This window comes from Schistosoma mansoni (genome assembly GCF_000237925.1).
Source record: "Schistosoma mansoni, WGS project CABG00000000 data, supercontig 0125, strain Puerto Rico, whole genome shotgun sequence".
NCBI lineage: Eukaryota > Metazoa > Platyhelminthes > Trematoda > Strigeidida > Schistosomatidae > Schistosoma > Schistosoma mansoni.
The window spans coordinates 429,763-457,561 of NW_017386034.1; the positions used below are offsets into that span (position 1 = coordinate 429,763).

General features: G+C 33.2%; 3 protein-coding genes across 3 annotated transcripts; 1 reads left to right on the plus strand and 2 right to left on the minus strand.

Annotated features, from left to right (window-relative positions):
* Nucleotides 1-375: 375 nt before the first annotated feature.
* Nucleotides 376-4,762, minus strand: Smp_139550 (hypothetical protein; the record flags this gene model as incomplete). Its single annotated transcript, XM_018790351.1, has 4 exons — nt 376-915; nt 3,694-3,891; nt 4,265-4,484; nt 4,740-4,762. 4 exons carry the CDS (start codon nt 4,760-4,762, stop codon nt 376-378), a joined length of 981 nt encoding a protein of 326 aa, XP_018646359.1.
* Nucleotides 4,763-10,123: 5,361 nt separating this feature from the next.
* Nucleotides 10,124-10,651, plus strand: Smp_139560 (hypothetical protein; the record flags this gene model as incomplete). The annotated part of the gene is made up of 1 exon (XM_018790352.1): nt 10,124-10,651. The coding sequence occupies one exon, from the start codon at nt 10,124-10,126 to the stop codon at nt 10,649-10,651; it is 528 nt and encodes a 175-aa protein (XP_018646360.1).
* A 5,398-nt stretch (nt 10,652-16,049) lies between these two features.
* Smp_139570 (hypothetical protein) lies at nt 16,050-27,579 on the minus strand (the record flags this gene model as incomplete). Its single annotated transcript, XM_018790353.1, has 7 exons — nt 16,050-16,077; nt 16,948-17,165; nt 19,249-19,746; nt 21,252-21,464; nt 22,139-22,525; nt 23,933-24,047; nt 27,353-27,579. The coding sequence occupies 7 exons, from the start codon at nt 27,577-27,579 to the stop codon at nt 16,050-16,052; spliced, it is 1,686 nt and encodes a 561-aa protein (XP_018646361.1).
* Nucleotides 27,580-27,799: the final 220 nt, after the last annotated feature.

A 27,799-nucleotide genomic window follows, 5' to 3' on the forward strand; every position in this document is an offset into this window, starting at 1 on the left:
TGTCACAAGTAAACGACACACTAATATTCATCACAATTATGTTACCAAGTCATATGAAACAAGATGTGTAAGGATATCACTTTTGCATGAACAGTAGTGTTCTTCAAGTATAATTTAGTAAATAGAAATTAATGAATTTCAAATAAGATAGATTGATTGTGAGATTTGTCTGCATTGTTACGTCCAATGGAGATTATAACATAGGAAAATACTTGATACAAAATTGTACGATGAAGTCAAATAAAATTGTTGCGTAGAACTTAGATGTAAATCTTTGGCAACAAACTATGAAATTAAGGAGTATAAGCTAACTTTGAGTTCGGATTTTAATGTGATGCGTTTCAAATTTTGTTTTTACATAGACTGAGAGGAATGCTAGTTCGGCCATGGTATTCCAGCAAAACAAGATGTGACAGGATCTGGAAGTCTTGCTGTGGCCAAGAATGGGGCAAATCTTTCAATGCATTCAACTAGAGTAGATCGTTTTATTTTTTCTTTAAACATAAGTTCTTCCAAGTGAGCTGGAAGATGAGGTAAAATTCGTCCAAATAATCGAAGAAGTGAGATATTTTGTGTTGCTCCAGGATGACTCAAAATTGATAGAAGTAATGTTTGTTGAGATTCAACAGGTAGATTATTGGTTAATTCACATAAGACATCTTTTGGTATTTTCTTACACAATTCATCAAGATTAAAAACAGTGGGGTCGATTCCTAAATTATTATTGTCTTTTACTTCTGGTGTGATTTCATCGCTGTCGTATTCACTGCTACTATTACTACTACTGTGTATTATACTATTAACATTATCATTGGACACGTGTACATCCTCCGAATGTTTTGAAATATCGTTGAACATATTCGTTTCGCTTATATTGTTATTGGATAAAAATGTTGGAAATATGTAGAGATGAATCTAAATAAGCAAAATAAATTAAATTTAACAAGATTAACTCTAAAAGGAAACAATTTAATGGTTTTTGAGTTATAGATGCACTTCAAAACCTGTTGGTTGCCAGATATGAGCCAAGGAACTCTAATATGAATCGAATTAAAATAATTACTGGTCTGTTTGGTTATAATGACTGATGTAATCCCGACACAGTAAAAAAAATCGAGATATTCGCTTAAGCATTAGTTTATCACACAAAAAGTTATGAGCATCGTTTGATTTCCTTCACGTATACTTAAAATCCAATATACGTTCTTATACGTAATCACTCAACTGTAGTTAATACGATGGAGTGAGATAATCAAGTAGCTAGACCAGTTCGGAAATATAAGGACAACAAAGGTAAAAAAAGTAGTCATAAAGTGATAACTAACTCATCAACCTATTTGCACAGCTTGAACAGCCAGAATATGACAATCGTCCACATACTGGTAAAAACAGTCGACATCACCTTGTTCTTGATCTGATCTCTTGAGCTTATTTCGGTTTGTATCAATAATGTCTTCCCTGAAAAAATGAATTTCAGTATATTCTCATATTATTTACACTGGTGACATTTAGGTGACTCAATTAGTGTATTACCATTCTTAACAAGATGAAGAATATGTTGTTCGTAAATGGAACTTAGTTCTGAAAAACTGACTTTTTTTCTCTATGCTATTTTCGCATAGGTTTTACAGGTCCGTAAGACCAGGAAATAAATAAGATCTTCATGTCCTTCTTATAAACACTAAGTTTCAGAAACTTGCAATCCTTTCATTCCATATGGAGTTTTGTAAACTGTATACCTCAAATCTCTGTCACTTCATATTATAAACAAAAAGTTAAGGAATTGCAAGTTACACCTGATTTAATCGTTGGTGAGCTGGACAAATGGATGCCAGTCACTGAATATGAGTGAGACATTCCGCCACATGTAACAAACATATTATCAACATATCTAACACAAAAACTGCCTACATTTTATGCGAAACATGTTTTGTTCAGTTGTTAAGAAATTAGCTGACAATTGGCTTAAGGACTAGTGAGTTAGTACAATTTCAATTTGCGTGTAAATATCAACACTGTAACCAAACAGAACCTGCAAAAAACACCAAAGTGTGGCCTCTCTCAGGTATGAGGAGGGAATCTTAATAACCACTTAGCATGAATTTGAAGTAAATTGCCCAAAGAATGAGGTATTTTTAAATAAAGGGTATAATTCCATATCAAGCATACAATAAATTATCGGTTTAATTCGTAGCATGTAATTGCCCAATTCATAATATATACAATAATACTTACTCACTTACGACTGTTACTCCCAATATAGCATAGGCCGCCAACCAGCATTCTCCAACCCGCTCTGTCCTGGGCCTTCCATTCCAGTTCTATCCAATCGCTGTTCATTCTTCTCATGTCTGTCTCCGTTTCTCGGCGTAACGTGTTCTTTGGCCTTCAGGATTCCGAGAGAGGGCTTGTCTTGTGACGCAGTTGGGTGATTTCCTCATTGTGTGTCCTATCCACTTCCAGCGCTTCTTCCTCCACTGGAATCTGGTTTGTTGTCTCCCACAGTAGGTTGTTGCTGTTAGTGTCTGGCAAATCGATCCGAAGTATCTTGCGTAGACAACTGTTAATAAACACTTGTATCTTCTGGATGATGGCTTTCGTAGTTCTCCACGTCTCTGCCCCATACAGTAGAACTGTCTTGACATTTTTATTGAAAATTTTGATCTTGGTGTCGCTTGACAGTTGTTTTGAGTTCCAGATGTTCTTCCGTTGTAGATATTCTGCTCTTGCTTTGCCGATCCGTGCCCTCACATCTGCATCTGATCCACCGTGTTCATCAATGATGTTGCCTAGCTACGTAAAATGTTTAGACACTTTAAAGCTTCTCTATCAAGTGTGATTCGGTTGATGGATGTTGTGTTATATCGGAGAATCTTGCTTTTCCCTTTGTATACGTTGAGACCTACCGCTTCTGAGGCTGCCGGTACAGTGGTCGTCTTCTTCTGCATTTGTTGTTGCGTGTGTGATAGAAGAGTCAGATCATCTGCGAAGTCTAAATCGTCCAGTTGCATCCTAGCTGTCCATTGTATCCCATACTTCCCCCCAGATTTTGACGCCTTCATAATCCAGTCGATCACCAGGAGAAAAAGAAAGGGTGAGAGTAAGCAACGTTGCCTAACACCGGTCTTTACTTCCAACGAGTCTGTCAGTTGTCTTCCATGTACGATTTCGCAAATTAATCCATCACTTCCCAGGCACGCTGTAGTGTCGAAAAAGAATCCCTAGTGTTGTCCTATCCACGCTATCAAATGCTTTCTCGTAGTCAATGAAGTTGATTTAGAGTAATGAATTCCATTCAATTGATTGTTCCACAATGATCCGTAGAGTTGCGATTTGGTCTGCACACGATCGACCCTTAAGAAATCCAGCATGTTGATCTCAAAGTTGGGCGTCTACGGAGTCTTTCATTCTGTTTAACAATATCCTGTTGAAGACGTTTCCTGGTATTGAGAGAAGAGTGATGCCCCTGTAGTTATCACACTTGCTGAGATCGCCTTTCTTTGGTATCTTGATCAGAAGTCCTTCTTTTCAGTCTGTTGGTACTTGTTCTTCATCCTAAATCTTGCTGAAGAGAATGTTGAGTATTTTTGCTGCGCATATAATAATATGTAATGATAATGATGCAATAATATAATAATTAATTATTCAGAGATTTGCTGAATCATAACATTTAATTATTAATCTAATATTTACTTGTATTATAAGTCGACGTCGAAGTAGCCAAGCAATCAAATTTATTTTCTCCGTTAACGGTAAGTTTGTCCATGAGGTCTTTGAAGATCGATTACAAACAACATCCGAATCTCCATCATAATGAAGGTTGTCAACGACAGAATTGGACGAATCGAAATGGTCTTTTAGTATAAAGCTTGTTGAAAACGATGTTAGAAGCTATAGGTTATAATTAAAAAAGGGTAGTAAACAGATAATATTCGATTAATAGCTAATTAAATGAATTTCTAGACACAAATGTTACATTATAGGCTTCTTAAGCAAATAAATGTACAGAACTATCTAGGGATATTCAAAAAAGATAAACATTGATAAAAAGTATTGGTCAGGAACTATTGGAATTCCTGGAAAACTGAACAGTCACTTTTTCTATTATGCAAGTATTTAGCTGTATAAATTCATCATTGTTAAATGGACTGAGCCGATAACTTCTGCAGGTCATACTGAACATTTTTAGCTATTTCAGTGATGGCCTTCATAGTTTATTATTATTATAAATATTATTATAATTAATTACCTCAGCAAAATTGACATCAGGAAACGATGTTGCAAATTGACCAATTAATTGAGGTGTGAACCATGCTTTAGAATGAGGTGCAAGAATATACATATTATTAGCGACAATTGGATAAACAATCAATGCATGACCACGATAAATTAACCACAAGGCTAAATCTAAGCAATGTGACTGAGAATGAAAACCTTGTGCTAAATTATACAAGCTAATTGTTGGCGATAAAGCATTTATGAAGCTAGATTTTGAAAAAAGATAAACAAATAAAAATATAACCACAATAAAAGTAACTCAAAATACTACATGACGATCAGCAGAACAATAATTATATCATAAATTAATCATTATTATTGTTACAGTACAGTAATTTAACTAATTATTACTAATGTTATAATTCGATATGGTCACGTGATTGTAATAAACATCTAACTGAATAATAAAGAAACCGTACTCATAAACCAGATTTATCTAGTAAAGTCATCAACTGACTGACATACAACTTGCGATGTTCGCCATTTTACATTTTGTATATAAATGTTAATCTAATAATCCAACCAGAGTCATCAAGATTACAATTATTTGCCCAAATAAAGTACCATTCTGAGAATCACATTGATAATGTAACTCATTCATTATGTACAGAATCGTATGTCTAGCTTTGAGCCACATTTTTTATACGATGAACAGTGATACTATCTAACTGTCCAAACCGAATTATATGGAGTAAAGCTCTAGGGTGCAACCGAATGGTTGGAAGGTGAACTTCTTAACCACTACACCACAGCTCCACTGGAAAATCGATTCAAACTGCTAAGCAACTAAATCGTGCTACTAGTAATAATATAATACAAATTATTCATGAAATAATAATCATATTGATAACCTAATTCTCAGTACTGATCGAATCCTATTAGTCAAGGAACCTATTATGACCATTGAGAATATCACGAGGAAGTTGATTACAATTATAGTTTTCATTGCACACTTACATCTTTCAATTAAACATGGTGCTAAATTAGTACAGTCAAATTTAAACTGGATTATTAACAATTATGGAGTTAAAAATCAATAAGCGTAAGACTTTGGCTATCGATATGGTCCTACTGACAAACAAGATAAATTTTGCCATTTACTGATCCATTACTCTAACCCTGTTGCTTCAAGTTTGTTATGACACTGACAGATTTACTTTAGTTACCTTTAACTTGAATGGTTACAAGGGCATTAAAAAAAGTAATGTAAAAGATTGGCATTTCTCATGCTAATTAACTACCATCTAAAGTCAAGGAATAAAGGGATCAAAAACAAAGCAACTATAGAATGAAAGCTTGATCTCTACAATAATTTTAGAGACAACAATGGTAATGTATAGATCACAAATTCGTACGAAGTAACGCATCCAGAAACCTTAGGAAAAATGATATCTATGATTTTTGCTCATATTTATCAAGAGAATACTCTAGAGATAATAATGTGAGATTAGAAAATTGATTTCCGAAGTAAATCATAAGTATGAGTGTACTAGAAATTAAAATTACTGTTTAAACTTTGAAAATGAACAAACAATTGAATACATCTAAGTTTAATGAGCATTTAATATTCACTCATCCAGTCAGTCATATGCAACGTAGAACTAGCACCAGTTCAAGTTTCCATACCACATTAGCACAACTAGATAAAATTATCTCAAGAAAGCTTCCAAAGTAGTAGGAGTAATAAAAATACAAGTAGTATTGGTAGTAGAAGTGTAGTGAATGAGAATTCAGGTATGGAAAACCAATTTATTGTTTAATGCAAAATCACACAGTGGCTTAGTAAAATATGGAAATCATACATTAAATACATCACATCCCTTTTCGTTGTCCTTTATGTACTTCATTATTCCTCTAATTCTGTTGTTATTTCAATCCATCTCCGAGTTTCTTTCTGTTCTCTTCATTTCAATCTTCTGCTGCCAGGCATTCCACTTCCCGTTGGTGCTACATACTACTTATATCTGTCAGCATAAGTAGTATATACCACAGCAGTAATAGAAACGATTAGGTTTAGAAAAGAAGTGTATAAGGAGATTTCGGAACTCAGGTTCTAACAGAAGACAAGAATTGGATGCATCTGCATACTTGCGAACGATTCTTAGCTATGCTACCAAAAGTCGCTAACCATTAGCTACGATAATCGATGGGACTCCGACTACGTAGTCTACACCTTTTATTATTGAAATCATTGGAACGACTTTGATTAGAACAGTATTGTATTTTTAGGAAAAGGATTTTTTCCAAGCAGTTTATTTATCCAAACTATTTTTTCCTGTATAAATGAACTTTAAAAAACTTTTAAGATGGCTTATTTTCGTCAGCATGTTACAAATAATCTTTAACCCGTTCTTTATAGAATCATTTGAGTATATCTTTTTTGTTCTGCTTGTTGACTAATTATATATGAACTTTGAAAAATTTCTGTGAACTTTCTTCCTTACTTAATATTAGTGTTGCACCTGATATGTTTAAAAAGCTTACGCTGTAACAGTGAAATGATGAATACTTGAATTTATCCAACGAGATGTCCATGTTTAACAATCATGGGCTAACAATATTGGTCGTACGGAGAAATTCAAGAAATGTTAAATAGTAGCAACAATATAGTAACAATGAAACAGAAACACTATACAAATTTTTGTTTTCAAAGGAAATCATATGTTTGAATGCAGTTTTCCACACAAACAAGTTAGTAGAAGAGCAAGAGTAAAATTTACTATTATAAATTATTTATTAAAATAAAATATCTAAAGGTCTCAACATTGAAGTTTTGAAACAAAGTTTAAAATTCCACAGTATTTCACTATTTTTTTTATCTAACACTATGAACACGAAGCTTCGAGTTAAATGACGTCGAATATTTGATAATAGTACTGATGACAAAAATTAAGTCTAGTGAAGTCGAAGTGAACAAAAGCTTGATGGGGATAACCAATTTATAGTTTAATGCAAAACTAAAGAGTGCTTTCATAAAATATGAACACTATACATTAAATACACTATTTGTGCGTCTTTCTTCAGTCGTTCTTTACACGATCCATGATACTTCAATCCTGTTGCTATTACAACTGTCCTCTGTTTCCCCTCCTGTTCTCATTAATCTTCTCAATCTTCTGCTGGAAGGCATTCCATTTCCCATTGGTGCTACATGATATTTATATCTGTCAACATACGTAGCATACACCACAAAGTCAGTGAGGAAGTGAAGCAGACACTCGTGAGAAAGTACACATAATAAGGAATATAATTGAATATAGGATTTAAACAACAATAGAACCAAGATGGGTTCAAATTCATAAACCCTTACCACAAAAAATCTCACACTAACAATAAAATTTGGTACCAGATGAATATCATTTTGAAATTCCATTACAAAACAGTATATACAATTTAATAAATTAATCACATTACATAAAATACTAGTTGGTATGCTTAATTTTATCCATGAAGAACAATACTTCATTTAAATTTGAAAGAAAACTGGAAAAGTTATGAATGACCTTTATAACTCAAACAACATAAATTTAATTCAGTGGTAACTTATAATAAATGGGTGTTCAAAGCTCTTTTCCTAAAAAAATATTTACTTTGATTTCAAAGTGATGTATTAAATATAGGTGTGTATAGAAGAGCAGATGAATACAAACCTGAACAAAATGTAAAGTTAATAATATTTTAAAACAGTTTCCATAGCATGCTACTTAGTTTTGTTTTTAAATTCCTCATTAGTACATAACTGTCGTTTGTCACGTTTGCTAAACTAAATATGAAGTAGGATTTGAGCATTTAGTAAGTAAAAAATAATTTTATTGACTTGGATATTAAGAGAAGACAAAACATCGAAGAGAGATTCTGGTAAAATGTAAAACGGACTTGAACATCAGAGCTTTCCAACATCTAACAGCTAACCAGTGTTTAGGTCAGACGTATAGCCTAAAATAAGAGAGGTAAGTCAATTCATAGTGTTATAATCTTACATTAATTGGAATAGTTGAGAATATCACAGTGCAAACTAAATCAAAGTATGTATTGACATACTACCATGTATAGTGTAAAATTAATAGTTAAATAAACTTCAGAAATGGCTAATTTTCCATCTAATTGTCCTACACATATAATCACTCTATTGTACAGATATTCACATTTTAAATACTATATTTTTTGATAAGTAAACACTTTAAAGTTAATTTCTATGACACTGAATTTTTAAATAAACGAGTGAATTCTACGTTTTCTTTCTAATGGTTTGTAAGCTTTTTTTATTAATAAGGAAGGACATGAACACCGTTGGATGCCGGCTCAGTGGTCTATCGGTTAAGTGCTCTGGTGCGAGACTGGTAGGTCCTGGGTTCGAATCTCACGAGTGCGGAATCGTGGATGCGCACTGCTGAGGAGTCGCATAATAGGACGAAACGGTCGTCCAGCGCTTCCGGGTTTCTCATGGTGGTCTAACTTCAATTTACTTATGATCTCAACTATATATAATAAGGAATATCATTAAATAAAACAAAAGAAATTTCATAGAAACAATGTGTAGTGAATTCATTCATCACTATTGACAATTAAAGCTAAAATAAATGCTAGTCATGAGAAGAAGAAGAAGAAAAAGTAATTGACATTATGCAAAATATAAAGTTCATATTGTTTCATTTCCATCTATACAAATTTAACACTGTACATTCTTCTTCTTATGAAAACAAAAAATATTGGGATTGAAAAATGAATATATCATTGGATTGGATGTATATTTTGCTTAATTATATATATATGGGAAAAAAATATTTTAAAAATAACTCATTTGAAGTGTAATAAAGTTTGCGTGTTGATAATGTAGGTTAATTGTGCAGTAAACACGATCAAAGTGAAACACATACAAACAAAATTTCTAACCCTTTTGTCGTGTTCACATACGTATAAACGTATAATTCAGTAACAGCTAAATAAAAAACTATTAGAAATGATAAATACATAGTGAAGTTTGAAAAAAATTACAGTTCAGTAGACAAAGAAGGGGGAAAAACAAATAAACAAATACAAGTATATAAATAGGCTTTATTTTAATTAGTTCTCCTAGTACTGAATAAATAAACAATCTAATATTATATCAACCTTCAAGGAGGAAAATGAATAGTAGCAACAATAGTTTAACTTCCAATTTTGATGGAACACGGCACAATGATTGTTTAGAATATGAATTGCCTAATTTATTTGTTGCAATCTTTGGATTTTTCACAATTATATTTGGCAGTGCAGGAAGTATATTGACATACATTTATTTATTCATGTTTCGTAGAAGTTCTAAATCGGTGAGTGTAACCACTACGGCAACTAGAACTGAAAGAACAAGTAATAACAGTTGTTCAAGTGCAGGAGGTAGTGATATTCAACCAAAACAAAGTAATCTACGTGAATCAACTCAACTATTAATGGCTTGTTTAGCATTAGTAGATTTTCTTGGTCAAAATATCAGTTGTTTACGTTATACAATTCTTGCTTTAAAACAATATGACATAAGATTATTTTATACAGATATATTTTGTCGATTACAACTATTTGCTGAATACTGTTGTCAAGATAGTTCAGCATGGTTTATAAAGACAAATATGTAGTTATCAATCTAGTATGACGAATACGTAGTCAGAGTTGATAGAAAACATTTTGCTTCGGTTTACAAGATGTAACTGTAGGAAAGCGTAAAAGTATTTGTGTGGGATTAGTTATCATTGGTAAAAATTCAGTTCTACTTGCAGGTAGTCAAGATGTTTGCGGTGAAGGTTATACAGATAAAACATTTTTCCTTGTTGATTTGATCTTTAAATGTCTTATCCCATTCATTCTATTAATGACTACAAGTATTGGGAACTTAGTATTAATGCATCGTCAATTAGTAAAAATGCATGCTGATCACATGACAATTAATAAAGGATTATCTATTATAACAATGAGTCGTAAAGAAAAACAAAAACTGCCACCAACAACAGCAGCTATGTGGGAAGTAATATTTGCATGTCGTATGATGATTGTATCAAGTATTGTATACATTATTGGTGCATTACCAATTAATTTATTTAAATTATCAATGTCAAATTTTAAAAATGTACTTACAGCACGTGATATTTGTTCAGTTACAGATATTATTTATAATGCTATTAATATAATGTTTTGGACATGTGTAGGATTACGATTTTATTTGTATATATTTAGTTCACCAAGGGTACGTCGTGATATGTTTTTAATATTTCGAATAATTTTAGTAAAATTTCATTGTTTATCACCAATAAGAAGAAAATCAAAAAGAAATGAAACATCACAAAGTAAATCAGGAATAAGTGAAATGAGTAAAAGTCAAACAACTGGAAGACATAATTGAACATTTACACTTAATTAATTACATAACAAATACAAATCATTCTTAGTTTGATAATATACACATGTATAATCTTGGTACAATGAATTTGTTTGTCATGTATACAAAGTAAACAATTATTACTGTACCATTTTAAAATTAACCGGGACAATTTATGCAGCTAAATGACATTTAGAAAAACTATCTATATTAGCACTACATGTTGATATTGTTTCTAAAAGAAGATCAAAAGGTAATAAGTAAATAAATAAAATCTATTCATTATTCCATATTGTAAACAAAATATCATTAATGTAGTAAATATTCCATCTAACTAATTGATCTATCTATTTATTTATTGTTTGAAAATTACATAAAGAGCAACATTGATAAGGTAAATCATTTCTATTAGATTTCTTTTGTTTTTCTGTAACGTTTATATTCATATGTAATAATAGATAGATCGATTTATATTTTGATTATGATGAGGAAATGGAGTAATATGGAAATAAAGAAGATATTTTTGATTGCCCGAAACTTAACATTGTTAAACTATCCATGGAAGATTCATACAGTCTTCAAGTACTCACATTTATCACATAGAACAACAAAATTATGACACATACAAAGAAATCGAAATCTGCCATACATATTTATTTATTCAAGAAATCACACCTTATAATTAACTAGAAGTACAACAGTAACAGCATTAGACGAAATCCAAAAAGTTACCAAAAGAAAATCCAATGAAAAAAAGTAGAAATAAATGCGATACTCAACATTTAAAACAAGATAGAATAAATACACCTTCATTATCTCTTTTCAGCTATGTTATTTAAATTCTTTTACTAATAATTTCGATTTACAAAATGATGGTTCTTAATTTAACTATTCCCGGGTATTTATTAAGGCAACAATCATAAAAAAAATTTATACCATAAAGAATTTGTTGCATATATGGAAAAATAATATGCTGAATCGAATTTTGATTTTATATACGAATTGTAAGAGACGAGACTGTAAGTTTATAAATGTATAGTTTTCACTGTAAGTGGGTTCTGGACCGAATGAGCTGAGCTAGGCGGGAAGCTACTATACAGAGGACCAATAAGGACTCAGAGTTGACTCAAAGCTGCTAGTGCTGGTTGATGCGTCATTGATTTAGCTCAGAGATAAGGCCAAAGAAGTCGGTATTCCGATTAGCGACTTCATCACGCGATATTTAACGGGCCATATGACTTAAAAACTTGAAAAGTAGAACTACCTTAGTTATATAATCCAACAGCGTTTGCAGAATAAAATGATTAAATTATGATGTGTACAAGCAGCAAATATACATCTCAAGTTTTCTCACTAATAAATGAAGTCCCGACAAAGTTTCGGGAAACATTAGTTGTTGTGGTAGTACATTCTGCCTTCTCAATCCTTGGAATCAAGTCTAACACTTAAAATATTCAAAATGAAGTTTAAAAACTGTAATAGAATCTTATCATACAAGATGTTATCGAAATTACTGTTGAGTCGGCTTCCGGAGAACTTCAATGGAGCCTCCAGAGGCCCAAAAGGGGCCAAAGAGCCCTAGCCAATCAGAGTATGGTGGAACATTCTAGAATTCCAACGTGGCGTGCTACTATTGGACGGTAGCATAATATGTCGTTAACGGATTGGCTAAAATATGATGTTGATTTAACAGACGCTAACATCTATAAATACCGATGATTTTCTGTACAGGAACGAACCTTGAAGTAAAGTATTTTCTCTCATTCTTGCGTCTTCTCTCTGGTGTTCAAGTAGCTGGGTAGTTCTAGCCTGTGGGTTACCAGAATAGCTTAGGAAACGAATATAGCGTACAATCGACAAGACTTATCACTGCAGACGGGGTAAATAAAAAAAAGGCTCTAACTTCCTATCAGATATACTGTTGCATTTGTTGTTACAGTACCTTTAGAAACAGTGCATGGCACTTCTCCAACAATATTTAACTTCCCTCAGATGCACTGTGTGCCAGTTGTGTTGTTGAGAAAACTGTGGGTCTTCCAATGTTCTTCCATGTTTCTGGGCTGATTAGTGTAATATCAGAAGCTGTATCAAGTTGAAGTCGAGTACGGTGTTTATTAATATCCAAGGTTACGTACTTTCTTTGGCGGCAACTTCGTACTTTGTTATGTGATACCAATATTCTTTTCGTTAATGCGCCAGACCTGTATTTCTTGAAGTATAATTTCGACGAATGTCGTTTATGGGTTCTTCTTCTGCAGTTTGTTTCTTTATGCCCCTTTCGATGACATTTTCTGCAACGATGTTCTTTATACGGGCAGAACCTCTGATAGTGCCAACCTCCACATGACCAGCATGAAGATGGGGGTTGGTCGCCTGTGAGCGATACTTTTCTTGGGTAGAATTCTTTCTTTTCGCTTACAGCATGCACATGTGGCAAATGGTTATTATTTTCAACCATGTAAGTATCATGTTTCAAGTTTATCAGTCTTTGGCACTCTGTAGTAACTTCTTGTAGTGTTATGTTCGGACACTGTTCAATTTTACTCAAAATTCTGGTTCTGATATAAGCATCTTCGGAAGATTGTAGGCTACACACGAATACGAGACATTTAAACTGATCTTCTGTTATTGTTGATAATTTGAAGCGTCCACACTCACGATTTACTAAACCTGCATGCTTCACCCAGTCATCATCAACTGCTTTTGTTATCTTCAGACATTGATAACGAATATTGAATAAGGATGACTGTTCAGCAAATATTTATGACAAAATCTCAATTGTTTCATCAAAAGAAAAGTCTCTTGGGTTCTTTGGAAGGATGAAATTACTGTAGCGTTCATGTTCAACTGTTCCAAGTTTTCTTAAGAGTATTCTGACCTTGGCGGCGTCATCAAGTCTTCTGAGGTCGACCTTGAATAAATCTTCGTATTTCTTGAACCGGGTTTCAAAAGTAATACCAGCCGAACCATCGAAATTAAATTCATGGATAGAATTAATAATATGGTCGACATTCGATTTGGAAGCATCATCTGTAAAACCATTTTGACTCAGGTTTAATTTTTGGGTTAAAGTCTCTATAATACGAACCCGGAACTGTTCGAAACGTTTTTCTTGACGCTCCAGCAAGGCTTCAAATTGTTCAAAGGTAAATGACATCTTGATAAGCTAACCCCGTCGCCAGTGATAAGTCTTGTCGATTGTACGCTATATTCTTTCCTAAGCTATTCTGGAAACCCACAGATTCACAAAACGACTAATGAGATTATTCACCTTAGTCCGCTGAGCATTATATACTGATAAAATATTTACACATAAAATAGTAGAGAAAATGAATTTTGGACGTAACAAAGTCGACTGATCCTATATAGTACACTTGTATTTAGCATACGATTAGATAAGTTTATCAATGCATTTCTAAAAATCCATCATGAATGAATAGAGAACAGAGGATGAAGATAAATGGATTCATTCTCATAGGTTTAATGAATAATAACCACCAAACTGACATAAGGATGATTTTTTTTAAAAACATTATCTGACAAAACTCGTCTAACGCAATCTATGCTTTAAGATCGTAAGGAAGTAAAAGGAATCCATACAAATAAACTTAATCTTTGTAATCAAAATGTTTCTTCATCCTGACCACCCATTTATTTAATCAAACGGATTTTTACTTCAATAACTGGCCACATATACAGTTTTAGTAATCATCCGACTGACTCATTTTTGGATCCCTTTTATGATTAACCCAATTATTTCAATAAATAACAATAAATCTATATGGATAGTGTTCATTTACTAACAACCATCGAACTGATATGAGTTTTATGTCTAAACTTAAGTCAAGATATTGATGTAGAACCAAGATGAGGATTCGATAAGAAAATGTTTTCTTTTTTCCGTCCGAATTGTATTTGAAGGTTAAGTGGAAAAATTTCAGTAAAATACAATTCAGTAAGGTAAATTATTGTTAGATGATATCATTTACTAAAGCTGTACAATTGTTTCGACAGTTATTTTATACGTTGTCCCTTTCTTATATTCATCAAGTGGACAATTATTTTTCACACATCTCTTCAATACGTCATTTTTATTGCTATTACCATTTGACTACTACTTAGCCCTAGAAACATTTTTTGATCAATTTTTGTCCATTTTGCGAATGGCACAACGATTTTGTTTCAATATACATTACTACGTGTAAAATAATCACAAATACGATTGTGAAGCTTTAATAAACATCGTTGAAAAGAAAATCCTCCAATAATTGACCGAATGCTGAGTATGGTATCTTTGCTTAACTGTTTAGAGTGTTGATATAATTCTATTATTCAAGTTACAGAGTACAGCAGTTCGTTCTGTTCTTCTTTATGACCGAGAAGCGTGGCCATTAAGAATAGAAGATACTCGTAAATTATTAGTATTTGGACACATATGTTTGAGAAATATTGCCAGCATCTGCTGGGATCACCGGGTAAGTAATAGTGAGGTTAGACACAGGGTATTAGGGAATGATGGTAAATAAGTTGATGAGGTTGTGAATCTTTATCGACTGAGATGGTTGGGTCACGTGTTACGTATGCCTCAACACCGATTACCACGACTCGCAATGCTCACCAGTATTGGGGATGGTTGGAAGAGAGTTAGGGATGGCCAATCTAAGACGTGGTATCAGTCTATTAAGTCACTAACTTCTAGTCTAAGCCATGTTGGTAGATGCAGACTACTTGGTTGGGGTCCGCGTGACTATCGTAACCAATGGTTGAAGACTCTGGGTGACATGGCCCAGAATCGATCACAATGGCGTGGGTGTAAACACTCCCTGTCTTCCCTTAAGCTATGAGATTAAAATTGTTTCATATCCTTTTTCCTGTACTATATCCTTATATACAATCTTTCTTTTATATATTACTACCATCGAAGTAATAACTTCTATGATTTTGGTGTTTATCTTGTGCTAATGAGGTGTGGCAACTTGGGCTGATGCATATAAGTGCGTGGTCCTACGTTGTAGAAGACTGACTGACTGCCAGAGTGACCATTAGTCTACGTAACCCAACATCGCATGGACTGTGAAGGACTAGATGGACATGATATTGGTTATTACTCAGTAATCAATTGATTGTAAATACCTCAGTCCTATAGTAGGTTAGTCCAGGTCTAAATAGTGTAATGGCAATAACTCAGACCATGAAGCTGAATGGTATGGCATCGAATCCTTCAGGAAGCACTATTTCTTTTATGATTATATATGTACTTCTGTTGATAGGAGACAAATAACACAAAACCTGGGCCAACGGTTTCCTGTAGACTTCTTCCAATCAACTAACAAGAAATTTTCATCATTGAACCGTATTTATTTTACTTAATGACGTAATAGGGACTTTTTATTGGAAATATTTAATGTAATTAAAAAGATATTTAATCTATGTTGCTGCATTTTGGGTAACTATAAAAGAATGAAAAGAGACACAATGAACCGTAAAGAATAGGAAAAAAAGATAACAAGACCTATTAAAAGGGTTGGAAAAATATAGAAAGGTGACGTACAGAAATAGAATAAAGTAATGAGTGTTTATTAAGGACTATGAATAGAAGCACCTATGTTAATACCACAAAGTCAGTTTATTTACAAGTTCAGGCAACAGTTATATACTAAATGAACTGCTATGACATCTACAGATAAATGTATATAGGTTTCTCTTATTCCACTCCTATTTATGTTAACATACTATATTAAAATAGGCTAGACTACGAATCAACAAAGTACGTATCACAGTATAACAAATTAAAAGTTATTTTTTAAAAATGGATTGTACTTCATCATTATCAGAAAACAAATGATTTTTCGAAAATATCATTTTGGTGTCTAGGTACTAGAAATTAAAAGCATTATATTAAGTGTTGATCACAATTTTCCGGTTATACATTCAGGAGTTATATTCATTTTTCACAAGTTAGGTGGGATAAGGATGGTGTTATACTGTAAATTGAGTGAAGTCGATAATGTGGACAACTATTTTTCGAAGTGCCTGAATAGTTTGTATTCACCATAACATGTGGAAACTCGGAGCTTCATTTCGCATCGAGTCATGAATGCACGCAAATAAGTGATCTTAAATGAGGACAATAGTTATCCAGGACTTTATGGTTCTTAAGTTTCTTAATCGATGTCAGGTGACGGTAAAAATCGCATCCAAATTATACAGAATCCTCCACAAAACCACCTAAATTTATGGTGAAAGTTACACCACAAATATAAGTATGATATAATGTTTATTAGTCAATGTATCAATTATATATTACAAAAACGACATACTCTTTCAGTGTTGGATTAATGTCAGTTGGAAGATAATCTCTGAGTAAATCACTTTTACGCAGTAGTAATATTAAAGCATGATATGGGCGTATTTTATCCATTGCATTCCAAATAGCCATTGGTCGAACAGCAACCATACACTTAGAAATCCCATCAGTATTGTTTAAACAATAAGCTTTGTGCGGTAGACAAAAACAGACTGGATAAATTTTGTTTATCTATTTTACGGGGTAGAAATAAAGACAGACAATAGTATCCCTTAAAAATCATATCAATCGTAATAAGATTATCTGAAATTTCCGTTAAATATAGATCTGGGTAGTTTACTAATGAAATAATACGGTAAATTCATTGAAATCATGAACCAGTCAGTTTTAGACCACCACAGAAAACATGGAAGCATTGGACTGCTGTTTTGTCCTAGTGTTGGACTCTTCAGCAGCGCGCATCCACGAGTTTGCACATGGGATTCGAACCCAAGATCTACGGTCTCGCGTGCGAACGATTAACCTATAGATCACCAACGGTGTTGATGTCCAACTTCAACAAATCCACAGTGTCGCGCGAGCCATCAACCTAACATTGATCGGTTCATGATTTTAATGAAACTCAACAATCTCCACAACCCCAAACTGAAAACTACAAACTAACATCTCAGAATATTTATTCGACTCGTTTTGTTAGAATTCGTCATTATGGGTTTATATATATTACAATTATAATTGTTAACGTTAAGTAGCTATTAAACAATAAGTTAACATGTAAAGTCAAAATGGAAACGGTAAACTAGTAAATGAGACCACAGAAAACAACATCTCATGATCTGAAATACGCAACAATAGACATCGAAATCATAAATATGCAATCTATTGAGATCAAAAAAATCCTCAATACACTAGATATCCAAGTATGTTGATTGGAACAATCAATTAGCAAATAAACTCTTGATCACATGGCAATAGAACGAATGCTGTGTTCTGTTTACAGAGTTAATAATAAGTCCATCAACTCCATTACTGTATTCCTTACAAATAACTGATAGGTCACATAAATTTCTGTTCCCAAACCTTTGGTTTGCGACAACCAAAACCCTGATAAATAATCGTAAGTACATTTTACTATTCAGAATAATGACTTATGTGATTATATCGATAAAATACAAGATTATAAATAATAAATTTCAATAAGTATATAACCAGGGTATTTTTTAAATACAAGTTGAGCAATTCATTTGAAGTTAATTTACTGTAATCCTTGAACATCAAAAGATAAAACTAGAAGTGTACTATAAATTAACTGTTTAGTAAATGTTTATTAAAAATGTAGGAAATAGTTCACTGGAAATTATCTTCTCGAGATTCGATATCTTCATTTCTTCACCTCATTTTAACAACACACATTTCGGCTTTCAAAAAATTTACACTATCATCTATGTTTGTTTGTTTTAATTTCGGCCAAAATAGTGTAGAATAAAACATTAAAGGATAGAAACTCAGTATATTTTCAAATTTTTACTTTTTGAAAGAGAATAAACTTTGTTCACATTTTTATAATAAGAATGATACAATACATTCTTTGTCAAATGTATTTGTTTTCTTGACGTTTGTGTGAACAACAGTTATATTCATAATTTACCGCCTCTTCCAGGGAAGTCCTACTCACTGCCTCGTGGCATTATTGTTGTTTACGAAATTGAGAGGACGAAAAACGGATGTCCATCACTTTAACCGGGTTGGTGGACAAGGCGAGTTCACCTAGGGGAGTTGGAAAACCCTGATTCCAAACCAATGGTGCACATGGGCTCCAGTATCCTGAGGGAACAAATGGCGTATGAACCAATCGTTGGTCACAGGCTACCATGGGAATGCACCTACTGACTTTGTTCCACTACTTTGTGGATCAGACCTTTAGGTCAAAGGCTCCGGGTGTGGTCCCCTAAGAAAACCACCTGCTTCAGTTTGGGCACCTGGGCAGTATCACAGCCCTCACATAAATCAAATGAGTTTGTGTGGCGCATATATATCTGGTGCCCCTTTGTACCAATATTTATGAGTTCAAATAAAAAAATGCCGTAATTAAGAAACCAGACGATTAATGTCTAGAAGTATATTAAATATTTATTTACTAACTAAAAGTCTATATTACGGAATATATATTCGTAAATGTTGGCAAATCGTCCTATACCTCATCTTTGTAAGTCTGGATACTTGTTATATTGATTCAATTTTGTACGGATCATTTCAAAAACCCGAGTTGAACAAACAATCAAGATAAGCTTGCAGAAACTGAAAATTCACTTACTTTAACGTTCACATGACCTGTTTTACAAACTGAATCAAGTATGCTTTTTAGTTCAGCGCATAAAGATGATATTTGAACTAATTTCTCAAGTGGATTCATTGCAGTTACATCATTTATCTTATCATGAAAATCATCAAAATTATTATAAGAGTTATTTGCAGATATATTTTCATTGATTGGTTGATTTGTACTTGACGCATTCGGTAACTTAGATTCACTGCATTCTTGATCCATTGCAGAATTACCAAAATTAGTATCCTTATCAGAATTACCACCTTCTGGGATTTTGATATAACGTTTATTTGGAAAGAATTGAGATGATTTGGAAAAGTTTAAGTTATCTGATCCATATTTATTTGTGTTGTAGTCTGTTGTTGAGTTACCAGACCACGAATTAGTATCAGCATAAGAATATTTCTCTAGAGTAGAAACAATAATATCTCTTTGATCTCTAAGGTAATTAAACACTAATTCTGCACGTCTTACTTGAGAACCGATCTAGAAAGATTTAAGAGAATGAATACAAAAGCACTAGTTGATTAAATCTTGTTAGAAAAATAAGTATTTGAAAAAAAATTCTCAATAAAAATTCTGAAAACGACTAATAATTTATTACTGGTCGATTAAATATAAATAAGAAAGTTTGGTTCAGTGGAGAGTTCTCTTTTCGACTGAACCGAACTTTCTTATTTAATGTCTCAATGGGTGTATTCCGTTGATTCACTATAAATTGAACGCTATTGTTATTGTTCTAAAACATAATTACTAGACTTCTGAACAATTATTAGATAATTTATTTACACTAAAATCTATAAACTAAATTTTCAGGGAGACATTATTTTATGATCAGGTTAGAACTTAAACATATTAGATTCGTAAAATAGTGCTTGAACCAATTAGCAGGAAAACTAGTTGGCTAACTAGAATTTACAAACATCTTAACGGCCATATGGTTATTTTCGTTATAATAAAGATAATAGACACGTGTGTGTTTTGTTTAGAGCATACTAGCTATTTCAGAAAAGTCTTGGTGTTATTTTGCAAAAGACTAGTATTGAATGAGAATAGTCTTTATGAAAGACCAATAGTTTACATTCTTCATTAGAAGAAAACAGTTGTCTAATGATTTTCGTTTTTCGATAATTTTCTAGCTGGTTTAGTTTGTAAATAGCATTACTTCTTAATTGAAGAAACATCGGATTGAATATAATCTGTTTATTAAACGTGCATTTAGCTTTAAATGGTTATACCGAATTTGTATAAATACTTAGGAATGAAATAAGAGATGGAGCATTTCAGTGTCAGATTCTACGCTAACAGTACGACGTATTACGTAGTGGAACAAACTGAGACACAAAAAAAGATTGATATTTAAGATATCAACCATGCACCTCAGATCATGACATCCAATGGTTAGTATGATAAATGCATACATGTACACCGGTTTGTGGTGAAAAACATCTTCAAATTCAGTTAAACTCAAAAAGGCTTCCATTTAGATATTAACCATGCAATCACAAGCGACCAGTTTGGGAAAAACGACACAGAAGTCTCAGTAAGAACCTCTGATCTGTGGAAATCAATCATAACAAGAATGAAAGTTATTAACAATCCTGTTGGATAGCTATCGTGCTACACCATCAACCATCTGACATTAAAGATGAAAACTAATATATTGTGATGTAATCTCCGACGGTATAATACGAACCTGAAGACTTGAAGGTCCTAAGTACAACGTCAAGTAAATTCATGAATATATATCGTTGAGTAGTTAGAAATTAAAGCAAAACAGATATCCAGTTCTTTCTAATTTTCAGTAACTCTCTATGTGATGTCGATCTATAATTAAATTATTATGAAGTTCAACGCCTGAATGAGTTATCGTTGTTTACTGTTACAGAGTAATATAACTAAAAAATCTTAGTTAATAAATAAGAGTAAGTACAAAAGGCTTGGCGAATAAAATGATTAGACGATAAATAAAACCAACAACAGTCACTCACCAGTCTGGATAATTCAGTAAGATAAGACAAAACAGATGGAGGTGCAGACGAATCCATCAAAAAACCAACAGTGAAACTAATCATAGTTGTCCGTGATAACTCGTTATCACAACTTTTGGTATTACAATCTTCAGTATCTTCAATAAGACCGATGGTTTCGATATCAGACGGGGATAAATTAAATGCAGCTCCAATAAATATATTGTGGTCTAACTTTGAAAATTATACAAACCAGGAAATGTTTGCAAATAAATGAGAGAAACTATAGAGGAAAATAGTAATTTTCAAGGAAGAAAACAGAAAACTACAGTAACGAAAAAAACAAATTTGTTAAATCCTGACTTATTTACAGTGTCGCTTGCTGATCTACCTTCAAGTTAGGTAGTCAAGAAATGTTCATACAAGAATTTATTCTTTTTCTTACAAAATGTTATGGAAACATTTCACACTTAGCTTTACAGGTGTTTTTGAATGTATGTATCCACACCGTCCAATGCTCTTTATTTATTTGATTTTTGAATTTTTCAAGAACTTGAAACAGTTGAGAAGTCACTGGAAACTAAATAACACTAAACAGATATTTTATTTTAGTTTGGAACTTTCCAGAAGTGTGGATCCAGCCTTCATTCTTATTTTCATTAAAATCACAATTCCCTTCCATATTGCTAGTTATTCATTGCTTACGCTACAAGTTAGATAATTCCTCGCCCCATAAAAAATTGTTTTTCAAATTATTTATGTAATATAGTTGTATGTGTACAGCTTTGATTAAAAAATAAGCCGAAAAACAAATTAATGGTACATATGTGGTAAAATATCATGTCCTTAAGTTTTTAGATGTTACATGTTCCTATAATACTATAGTAATCACAATCTGTTAAAATTACCTTGATGTATATTTTACGTTGGAGAGCCTGAGTTTGTTGATGTAAAAGACTGAGTAATACATTGGCTGGAATACCTTCTATATTTGAAATTCCTAAATTTCCAATTAAAGGGGATTCAGTAGAAGGAACCTGCAATGATGGATCAGTAGAATAAAGACTTCCAAGAACGATATTAGGATTGGACAAATTTGCAGTTATACCCCCAGCTGGATTACTCGGAGATAATGAACTCGTAGTACACAAACTAGAGTTGATATTTGAACAAATAGTTGGGCAATTATTTAACGTACGATCTCCCGAGCCCATAAAATTTTGATTCAGCCCACCAGTGATAGGACCATTCCCGAAACTACTTTCATTGAAAAACATGGTGCGTTCAGAGATTAACTAGGAGAATAATAAATGCAGGTATAGCTAGTGATTTAAAATTCACAAAACAAAGATGCCTCTATGTTAACAAAGTGTGAGTAAACTATCAAATAGCTAAAAGTGAGCACTATCGAAGATTAAATATGTGCGAAAATTTAAATAAATAGGTTCGTTAGGTCATCCTTTTGCTGAATAGAGATAAACAGACAGACAGCCTGAACAGTGCAAAGTTTAGTACAACACTACATTGAATTAGGTTCACCATTTAACAAATCGAATGGTGAGGTAGTGAATTTACATCAACTGAGGTTGTTGAGACATGCATTACGTATGCCGACCCACAGACAGTCAGTCAGCTACCAACACAACGCCTAACTTGATGCGCAAAGGAAGGTAGGGGAGGCCAAACCGAAACGTGGTATCGGTCCATGAAGTCAGAATGTTGAACAAAACCATGTTAGTAGATGTAAACCACCTGGTTGAGGTTAGCGTGATTGCTGTAACCGATGGTTAGAGACTTTGGGCGACGTGGTTCATAGTCATTATTAATGGCTCAGGTACAGTCATTCTTTTCCCTTAGGTCATAAGCTTCCAAATTACCCCACAAAACGTCGTTACACTGATCCATATTAACTTATCAAACAATATCTTATATGCTTAACTTTTATTATTATCATTAATACTGTTACCAGCACTGCTACTCTGGGATTTGACTTGAACATTGCATCTCATTGTGATAATGGGATGTGGTAACTTGAGCCGGTGCTCATATGTGCCAGGCTCAACGTTAGATGAGTGGCTGATCCACCTTTGAACCGATGTTCTTAACCCATGACTAGGTTGAACGGGAAGAAATTCGGTATATATATATATATATAATTAAAATCCTGGGTTTATTACAAAAAGTCATGTATAGCACAGTTGGAACAAGTTGATATTGAATACCACTAATCTGAAATGAATTCGGAATTTAAAAAATATGCACTAGTACAAACAGCTTCATAATGTTATAATGAACTCTACCAGCATCTTTAGAATTTGAATATAACTTCTTGTCATTACCCTTTTGGTAAATTGGTATATTTTTAATCAATTTACATTACATATCTACTACATATAAACATACATTTTTATCAATAGAATACTGTATTCATTTAGTGCAACGTATGAAAGCCGGAGATAATAAAAATCAACTGCATTCCTGTCTCTTGTAATCATAGTAATCAAGCATCAGTGTAAATAAAGAAGTATTGCGTCGGCAATTTTTCACAATTAAAAATTGTGTACGTGGTATGTGTGACGCAATCAAAGACATTTGCTATCATTTCAATCAATAAAGATAACCTCAGTTAATCATAAAATAATCTATAAAGTTTATTGTTTAATATATAATATACGAAAGTGAAAGAGGATGATAGTACTTACACTGAGTGCGAATGGGTTTTCACTATTTTTATGACCTCGAATATGACTCGTATTTTTTAATTTGGGACTAGGGGCAATTGCCTCTGTGGTTGAACTCTCAACAGATGTAGGGTCCCTGAAGAGGCAACCATCGTAGAGAAATAATTTTATGACAACAGAAAAAACAGAATATTTACAGTCACAGAAAATTAGTGAGACAATAATTTCTATATTACCATCAATCGACATGAAACGACTGTCGTCAGTTAAACAAATAAAATAAGAAAGATTATTCATATATATATATATATATATATGGTAATTAGGACGAACAAATTAGGGAGTTATTATATATAAGAGTTTTCATCCCGTCAAGTGTAGTTCCAAGGTACAAAATAATCTATTTTCAGATGAATCACGAACTACTCAAAATAAGAACGGACTTATCAATAAAGTATATTTATACAATCTATTTTCTTCTTGCTTCGATTCATTTTCTCAAATCATTGTTATGCTTACACTAATAAATAAACAGACTGGTTAATATTACCTTTCATAAAGTTTAATTTACCGTCAGAAATTAAACGTGAATTTTGAGGAAATGTAGAATGAGCTGTTCTCAATGTAAAGGCAAACGAAAAAGAAACTAAGAAGTCTACAATGTTGAGAAATGTTAGATGTATCGTTTGAAAACCACTTTGGCAAACAATGAATGAATGAATGAATAATAATAATAATAATAATAGTTCTATGTGAAGTGACAGTTTAGTGCCTTAGACACTACACTTTCTGCCATTAAATAGTAGTTTCAAAATCTACGCATAAAACAAGGTTTCGGGTGTTTTAAGGTATCATTTACTTAAGCACTATGCAAATACAATAAATTCAAAGACTTATATGTAGTCATTTGTACTACCCAATGTATTCTTTTGAAAACGCTTTTTCAGTCCTCTCAACGAATTTAAAATTCTTATTAATTTCTCAAACAATCATTATTAGGAGCCCAACCATAGCTGCTACCTCGAAGTGGTGGCCAGGCATGCTTATCATGGTGATTCAACCGAACTACATTGGCTGGAACACATGTTCCTGTAAATCGCAACATGCCAGGCAGGTCGGCTGGAGAACGGTAAGACTAATGGTAGCAACTTAAGAATCGAGGGAGAAGTCACACTGCTTGCTGTAGAAGGATGTGCAGGTGTTTCCCTTGGACGACCAGTATCTGAATCGACGCCATCTCCTCCCAAAGGAAAGAAGGGATTAGAAAAGGTCAATTCCAAATATGTTACACCTCACCTTACCTCACGGGTTTCCGTCTCCGGCGGCACCGCCTTCTGAAGTGAGGGGCTAACACATCAAAAACTTTCCATAAAGAAGCCGTGCGCGACCGGCCTCGAGCGGTTGTTCCTTGAGCTTTGCGGTCAAGTTCAAGGTCGCCAAGGCTACCGCTAATTCCACCCCTTTATCAGATCCCTAAAGAAGAAATATCCTCACGCAGTGTGGGCAACCGGGAAGTGACAACCACTCTTATACCTCTATCAGCAACAGAGACCATCATGTTGGCGATGAAATCCCTCCCTTGCCTCTTAATAATTCTTCCATCTCCACGACTAACCCTTCTTGTACATCCTTAATACCAAGCGCCATCAGTGATAATGATTCGAGTTCACGAAATGTTATTCCTGGTCTCCTGAAACCACTTCGTAAACTACATGTTGGAGATTTGGATGTTTGAACCGTGTATCAAATAGGACAACAGGCTTCCTTAGCTAGAACTCTAGAATCTCGTATTATCGATATATGGTGCGTCTTCGTAAAACACATACAAGATCCAAGTACGGTCATTAATCTGACCTCACCTTGTCAATATGAAAAAACTAGGACGGTTTAACCTTTTTCTATCTGTGCACTCCACTGCTACTTCTTGTGGGCTCTTTAGCGCAGGTAAAGTACGTAGTTTGAAAGCGAAATAGGCTCTTCTGCACTGGATCATAATCGACAGTTGCTTGAGCGCTGTCCGACTAAATGGAAAAGATAGGGACTGGTGGACTGACTGATCGACAATGATGGAAGCGAAGTGCCGTTTTCTGCTGAATACAAAAGTTTAAAAACATCGACCACACGATATTAAATATAGATTTCAGAGATGACGTTATAAACTACACTTTAGAGTTTGCTTTTTAATCGTAAGAACCGAATTTCGCAGAAAATGAATCAGTTAAAACTCTCATTTCATAACGCCATAGGAGAAAGAAGTTAATAAAGATCAAAGATAGTCAGCAAGGAAAAAAATAGTAGTTTAAAAAAAGAAAAGTGAATAGCTCTATGGTATGACAAAAAACTACTCTCAGCATCAAACATCTAATATTTAGAAACAATCAATCTCTTTATAACTTTAATTAGTACTAAAAAGACAGGAATTTTTAAACGCTAAATACACGGTGTATCTTCCAAAAACGCCCGACTACTTAAAAGTTATACTTGAGTGCCCCTGCATAATCAAAACGAAATCCAGAGTTAAAAAACAAAACAGGTGGTAAGTTATGTTTACACAACAGATAAACATGAAATCCGAAGTTAAGACCATAAAAAACTGGTGATTAAAAACGATAAGAAACAGATAACACCGAATACAGAAGAAATACCACAAATATACAAACTGCGTATCGAATAAGCACACAAAGAAAAGAAACTATCTATTGCAAAACACATGGATCAACTGTAAGATGACTTGTTACTAACAAAAAATAACGTCTATAAATTATAAAAACAAATTGATCAAAAACGTAAACTTCAGTTTAGGTTAACGCAAAAGAAGTCTCGTTTTATTAATATTAAACAAAGAAATAACTTAAATGGACCTAATACATTACAACATACTTTTAACTCAATATTTATTACTTACGCCTGTTACCCCTCGTGGAGGAGCATAGGCCGCCCAATTCACTATTTATACAAATCAAATCCAGACCAAACCGCCAAATACTCCATGAATCGTCCAACATTTAGATTTTATTTCTCAATAGACCCAGGGTTCATTTTATGACATTAAGTAGGAAACTATTTTTAACTTAATTGTAATGGGAATAATTGCTCAAGAGTTAAGTATATATGAAAATGGTTGTCATCACGAAACGAAACTAATTTTTAGAAACACTTGGAATGATCATAAAGTAAAGTTAAACTGGGATAATTAAACGATGGATAATTAGTGTTCAGTACTTATTAAACAAATCGCGTTTTATTGAGCAAAACTATTTCCAAATAAAATGAATATTTCTTATAAACCGAATATTTCGATACTATGCTGAAATTGCTAGATATCCAATTCAGAGTACTCAACATAAAAGTCAACCGATGAATAAAGACATACTAATTCTGCATATCCGAAAAGTACACAGGAATAAAGTAACAATTGCATTCAGACATAATTCACAGTACTTTGATAACGTAGACTCCTGGTTATTAACAGTCTCAACCCCTGATGAGCAGTCATCATTGCGTGTACAATATCCTTTCTTAGGATTGTATTTACTGGTATCGTTAGCATGGAACGATTGCCAAAACAGAAGACGATCTCCACCAGATCCAGAGGAAGAAAGAAAAATACCTCTTGGTAGGATTTCTTTCTCATTCCAATAAATCAAACTTGTACCGACATCGGTCATTGGAAGTTAGATTTAGATGAGTAACAGTAGTCTCTAAAAGTGATGATAAAAAAAACATTATTTCCTAATGATATTAATAATACGGGGGAGAGGAACTTAAGACCACAATAGTTACATTTATAAAACACGATTTAACCTATTGTATATAAGCCAAGCTAGAATTAGTCATCAACAGTATATATTCCAACACTAGTTATCTTAAAAGTGGTGTATATGGAAG